The sequence below is a fragment of the Marmota monax genome, unplaced genomic scaffold (assembly GCF_021218885.2).
Source record: "Marmota monax isolate L192 unplaced genomic scaffold, Marmota_monax_Labrador192_F-V1.1 WCK01_AAM20220418_F8-fsc00001, whole genome shotgun sequence".
In the NCBI taxonomy this organism is placed as follows: Eukaryota; Metazoa; Chordata; class Mammalia; order Rodentia; family Sciuridae; genus Marmota; species Marmota monax.
Window position 1 is genome coordinate 28,755,916 of NW_026693777.1, and position 6,282 is coordinate 28,762,197.

A 6,282-nucleotide genomic window follows, 5' to 3' on the forward strand; every position below is an offset into this window, starting at 1 on the left:
TAGCTTTAGTTGTTTTAGACACATATAATCAAGGTTCTCCAAAACCCTAATAAATCTGTTACTTACCTCGAAATCTAATTATCCAGACTACTAATTAGGTGAAAATGATTACTGGAAATGACTTTAAATGTGGAATAATAATGGTTGGGCAGTTTTCTCAAGTTTGTTGTTTAGCAAGTTGGTATTTTAGATGTTAAATGCACTGACATTTTAGATTCGCAGCAGTTGAAAGTGGTAAAAAGCGAAGATAATTAAAATCTCTGTCATGGAAAGGCAACAGTCTGGGGAGAGGTAGATTTCTTGAATTGTTTCTTTGTTTCTCACCAATGGGCTTTGTTATCAGCATTATTTATTTAGCCAAAGAGTTCTTTGTCTCTGCAAATGGCCCCAATCAAGTTTTGTTTGAGACAATTAGCTAGTGCCAGCCAATGAGTTCTATGCAAATGTTGGGATAGGAATGCAATGTGTGTATTTGAAGGCGTGGGTTTTTGTTCTTGGGGAAGGCAGATTGTAATTGCTTTCTTAGGGTCTTTTTTTTTTTTTAAGTTTAGGGTGGGGGTGGGGAGGACAGGTTTATCTGGTCTCCCTCAATCCCCCTCTAGTTCCAGAGCAGCTGGGGGTGGGGGTGGGGGGGTTGTCTGCAAGTCCTTTAAAAGCCTGTGCCTTGCGGAGCCCGGGCTCTTTTTAGTTAGTGGTGGAACGTGAGAGAGCTGCTGCCTCCGAAGCAGTAAACCAGCACCTCTGTTTGTTTGTTTTGCCCTTAGTTCCGCCACTGCAAACCCACCCACCAAGGACCCTGAACCTGTCCACCCCAGGCGAACCGAGCTCTTCCGGCTGGGTCTCCCCCATTTGGGCCGACTTTGCGCCTCCAAACAACCTTAGCATGATGTCTTATCTTAAGCAACCACCTTACGCAGTCAATGGGCTGAGTCTGACCACTTCGGGTATGGACTTGCTGCACCCCTCCGTGGGCTACCCCGGTAAGTGAGTTCTCCCGCACTCCTGCCCCGCCCTTCCCCACGCCGGCTCCGCGGGGTTGTGACACCCTTTTTTCCCCATACCTGGGTTTGGAGGTCATGCCGACCCCACCCCAGCTCCTGGTGAGGTCCCTGCTGGGTTTTCCTTGCAAGGAAGCATTGAAGACTCACCAGGCATTTACTGACCTAGAAGAGAGAACAGGAGCTGGGAAGAAGCGAGTAGGTGGGTCTGCAACAGTTGCAGAAAATCATGCCACTTGATTCGTAATTCGAGTGACTAGTGGACACGCATTGGGGTAGAGTGAGAAAGGTTACTGCCCTTGTCACTTGAGGGCGAGGCCCTTGCTTATAACTCCACTCCTAGTTCCTCCGAAGGGCCCTCTTGGAGAAGCGGAGTTTTCCCTAGTGCGTCCTTTGCAGCTCTCCCCGCCTCGCCCGGACTTCTCCCCTGACCCCCAGTTCCTTCTCCTTTAATCCGGGGAAGTTGTGACTCCCGCAGATGCGGGTGCTTTCCTTTCCGATCAGATCTGTGGTTTTTTTTTAAGCCTCATAAAAGTATGAACTATGTTCCCATTTCAAAGATGGAAGAATAAAGGCTCTCGGAGTGCTAAAAGCCAAGGGAGCTGGATCCAGATTCGCCCGATCAATCCGAGCTTCCTGTCCTCCGAGATAACTTTGATTTAACCGAGTGGCTTTTTCGTTTGTGTTGTGGTTTGAGGTGGATTTGGGAGGATTTGGGCTTTTTTTCTCCCGCTTGTTTTGTTAGCTTTCGAAGTAATGCTCTGGCTGGGTGATCTCCGAACTCATTCAGAATTGGGTGCAACTCTGAAAAGGGCAGTATGTCCTGAGTCTCCGGAGCCGAGGCCCCTGGAGGGGAGAGTGTTGGGAGGGGGATGGGAGAAGAGGGGGGAAGGTGGGATAGTCGGAGGACCCGCGGAAACCCCTATGACTGAGAAACTGCTCCCCCACCCTAAAGGGCCCTGGGCTTCTTGTCCCGCAGCCACCCCTCGGAAACAGCGGCGGGAGAGGACGACGTTCACCCGAGCTCAGCTAGACGTACTGGAAGCGCTGTTTGCCAAGACCCGGTACCCAGACATCTTCATGCGGGAAGAAGTGGCGCTGAAAATCAACTTGCCTGAATCCAGGGTGCAGGTAGGGCAGATCTGAGCAATTTTTCCTGACGGTGCCACCCCTCTCCCAATCGGGATGTATGTTGAAGACCTCAGAGAGCCCTAGATCTTTGCTAGGACCAAAGGAAGGCTTGAGACTCTATGGGGACCAATGAACTAATCTCCTTTCTCCCCTTTTTTGCCTCTCCGTTCTCATTTAGTCCTATCATCAAGAGTCTCTCAGTCCAGGTTGCAAGATGAGAGTGTCAATTAAGCTACTGTCATGAGTCCTTGGGGCTCTGGTGGGCAGAGATTCAGGTAGTGGCAAGGTTTTAGCTCTTCCCTTCCCCTATGTGGAAATCCTCCCCTATATTCCTGGACTTTGAGGGGTGAAAGAATCGTAGCTCCTCTGCGGTATAAATATTTTTATAGATAAAGAAACAGAACAAATGACTTGCTCAAGGTCATACCTAAATTTGGTGACAGAGCCAGGCAAGAGAAACAGTTGGTGCTTTTACTAAATAAGTTCATACAATAAAAATGTATTTTCTTTGACTTCTTCGGGATCAAATCAAATTTTCTAGTTCTAGGTTATTTAGCAGATAAAATGCCTTTACAATATCTCTAGTAACACACCTCTCCCTTGGTTTAGTCCTCCTTAACAGGGAATACCAACTCTGACTTGCCTGGAAATCAAGCCCCATACAGAGTTCTCTGGAAAAAGTGTTTAGCATCTAAACCACACTCACACCTGGGTCTCTCCTTCAGCTAGGACAAGTTTGTGACACTGCCAGCCATCAGCATGAACTGCAAAGCAGAAAATGCCTTTTCAAAGTGGGTTGGAAGAAGTTTTAGCACTTGGGAGGATTGAATCAAAGTCCTCACTGGAAGAAAAGAAATGGCTCTGAATGGTTGGTGGCATTGAGAGTGGCCTTAGGGGCACCACTTTGCTACAGTTATAATATCAAAAGGAGAGCTCATTCAAGAGGACAATTAAGGACTTGTACCCCAGAAAATGCCAGTAGTTCTCTGATAAGCCCCCTCACACACCAGACACTGTTCCTTCATTACAGAGTGTGAACAGGGCTGGTAAAGAGAATTTTCAAAATTGTAGGCAGAGGTTTAAGTTGACAGGCCAGTGAACATAGTACAGGAAATGGCATCTATGGGCTGAGTGGCACTACTCTGAAGGCACAGATTTGAGCCTTGAAGATTATAGAGGGGTCTCTCCTTGAGCTCAAAGAAGAGAACATCCAAGTCACTCCATTCATAAAGAACCTTTCAGCAAATAGTGGCTTTTAAGACAGCTTTTCTCAACAGGATCATGTCTTCTGAGCTTTCTTTTGTAAGCAAGTCTTTCTAGGAGAAACAGAATATAAGGTGATGGAACCAATCTCCATATTATCTGTGGATCCCTGGAAGAGGGAATATAGACTGTCTGAATTTAAGCTGCTGTTGTTGGCATATAACAACATTGTTCACCCTCTCTTTTCTTGTGTCTCCCTCCAAAAGACATTCCACCATGAATGCATCAAAAAATATAATTTTTCTATGTGTATGTCTATTAAAGGAGAAATAAGAAAGTGAGGTGGAGAATTTTTAGCCATATGGTTTGGGATTTTTAAAAAAAAAATTTATTGTTCTGCACTGGGGACAAGATGGGACAAGTGCTTTTAGACAGAGCCTCCCCAACTCCAGAAGCGAATATGAGCGTGCCTCATAATGGGTCTCTAGTATCAGGGACAGATTTCTATCTAGGAGCCACTCTTGTCCCTGACGAGTTACTGAATCCATGTTAAAGAACTTTCTTTCCCTTTCAAGGTATGGTTTAAGAATCGAAGAGCAAAGTGCCGCCAACAGCAGCAGCAACAACAGAATGGAGGTCAAAATAAAGTGAGACCTGCCAAAAAGAAGACATCTCCAGCTCGGGAAGTGAGTTCAGAGAGTGGAACAAGTGGCCAGTTCACTCCCCCCTCTAGCACCTCAGTCCCTACCATTGCCAGCAGCAGTGCTCCAGTGTCTATCTGGAGCCCAGCTTCCATCTCCCCACTGTCAGATCCCTTGTCCACCTCCTCTTCCTGCATGCAGAGGTCCTATCCCATGACCTATACTCAGGCTTCAGGTTATAGTCAAGGATATGCTGGCTCAACTTCCTACTTTGGGGGCATGGACTGTGGATCTTATTTGACCCCTATGCATCACCAGCTTCCTGGACCAGGGGCCACACTGAGTCCCATGGGTACCAATGCAGTTACCAGCCATCTCAATCAGTCCCCAGCTTCTCTTTCCACCCAGGGATATGGAGCTTCAAGCTTGGGTTTTAACTCAACCACTGATTGCTTGGATTATAAGGACCAAACTGCCTCCTGGAAGCTTAACTTCAATGCTGACTGCTTGGATTATAAAGATCAGACATCCTCATGGAAATTCCAGGTTTTGTGAAGACCTGTAGAACCTCTTTTTGTGGGTGATTTTTAAATATGCTGGGCTGGACATTCCAGTTTTAGCCAGGCATTGGTTAAAAGAGTTAGATGGGATGATGCTCAGACTCCTCTGATGAAAGTTCCAGGAGGCATAGAAGGAAAAATGAAGGGCCTTAAAGGGGCCTACCAACCAGCAACCTGAAATGGACAAACCAATCTGCTTAAGATCCTCTCATAGTTTTAGATCATTGGTTTTCCTGATTTACAAAGTGATCTATCAAATACATTCTAGCCATGTGCAACCAAACACAACCAAAAAATAAAAATCACACAACAAGTTGTGAGGGAAGGGAGGGAAGGTCCTAGCCTTCATAAGCAGAGGTGATCCAATGTTTTAGCCAATCCTTGGTTGAATCTTAGGAATGAACAGTGTCTCAAGCTCATTCACGTTTCATGACCAACTGGTAGTTGGCACTGAAAAACTTTTCAGGGCTGTGTGAATTGTGCGACTGATTGTCCTAGATGCACTACTTTATTTAAAAAATAATGTTCATAAGGAGTCAATATGTAGTTTAAGAGACAATCAGTGTGTGTCTTATATAAATGGTACATCTGTGGTTTTTAATCTGTGCTAGACTTCAAAACTGTGATCTCCTGTTATTGTATGCAACCTTGAACTCCACCTCTCCAGGAGTTCTTCGTGATTAAATAGGTTATAATTATAAGCAAAATTCAGAGCAACTGAGTACTGATTTTAAAAGATTACTTTTGGCTGGAGGTGAGCTGCACTGAAACTTTACGACAAAATGTCTGGACAAGGAGAGTGAGAGAAGAGAAATAAAGGACATTAATTCATCTGTATTTTACTGTTGGTAAGCCTAGCAGTAAAGAGACATTGGTCAATTGCTCTGACCCTGATGAATTTTTAAACTGAGATCATTGTTGTTTATGCTTGCAGATGTTAACTGGAAGTTATATATGCATAAACCTTTTCTTCCTGGATTTGGCAGATATGTATAATTATATTAAAATGGTTCTAGCACAACATTGGGTCTAGTTTAATTTTACACCACTATTTATGAATGAGAATCCTACATTCAGCTTCACCTTCCCAAAATGTTTTTGGTAGAGCAGCAAGGAAATTAGCAATTTTTACTTTTTGTTGTTGAACTAGATATGAATGACAAAATGGTTTGTAAACTATTTGGCTTCCATCCGAATTGCTCTGAAATTGAATTTAGAGAGCCTAACAGTCAATCATTAGGATCTTATTATCCTTGCTCTTCCCTTCCTGCTACAAACCTGAATTATTCCTTGGGCACTTTATTAATAAGTTTTTAAATAGGCCGATTTTTAGGAGAAGAACTGGAATACTTCTCAGAAAATGATAATAACAGGAATTTCTTGTTACTATTCTCTTATTAGGGGGATTTTTTTAAACTTCTAAAAAAAAATCTGAGGTAAACATGAGAGGGAGTGTAATCAGAATCTGAAAGCAATTCAGGCAGAAGTGATTTCTGAACAAAAGAGTTTCAGAAAACTTTTAAAACCTATAATTTCAGTACTTGAACATAAGGCACCCTGGTCAGTTTTTTTTTTTTTTTTTTGGAGGGGGGGAAAGAAAGTGTTAAGGGAAAAAAAGGGTCCCTTTTCAGTTGTACCTGCATTTTGTTCAGTCACCAGAAAAGATAAATGGGTCAATGATCATGGTGCTCCTCAGGTAAAAGCAATATTTAATTTCATTTTAAACTTCTTATGTTCTTAAATTTGACC

General features: G+C 43.8%; 1 protein-coding gene across 2 annotated transcripts; it reads left to right on the top strand.

Annotated features, from left to right (window-relative positions):
- The first annotated feature begins 801 nt into the window (after positions 1-801).
- On the top strand, positions 802-4,528 carry Otx2 (orthodenticle homeobox 2). Of its 2 annotated transcripts, none has more exons than XM_046461878.2 (3): positions 802-980; positions 1,954-2,129; positions 3,908-4,528. In XM_046461878.2, the coding sequence occupies exons 1-3, from the start codon at positions 884-886 to the stop codon at positions 4,526-4,528; spliced, it is 894 nt and encodes a 297-aa protein (XP_046317834.1). In that variant the 5' UTR covers positions 802-883. The 2 variants fall into 2 exon arrangements, with proteins under 2 accessions (XP_046317834.1, XP_046317835.1); XM_046461879.2 differs by having other exon boundaries at positions 1,978-2,129.
- The last annotated feature ends 1,754 nt before the right edge of the window (positions 4,529-6,282 follow it).

What these genes read in the sequence shown, in the direction of transcription:
- Otx2 (XM_046461878.2), top strand. Translation starts at nt 884, where the DNA reads ATGATGTCTTATCTTAAGCAACCACCTTACGCAGTCAATGGGCTGAGT. An exon ending in CCCCTCCGTGGGCTACCCCG is followed by an intron (nt 981 to 1,953) that starts GTAAGTGAGTTC and finishes CCCACCCTAAAG; the next exon opens with GGCCCTGGGCTTCTTGTCCC. An exon ending in TGCCTGAATCCAGGGTGCAG is followed by an intron (nt 2,130 to 3,907) that starts GTAGGGCAGATC and finishes TTCCCTTTCAAG; the next exon opens with GTATGGTTTAAGAATCGAAG.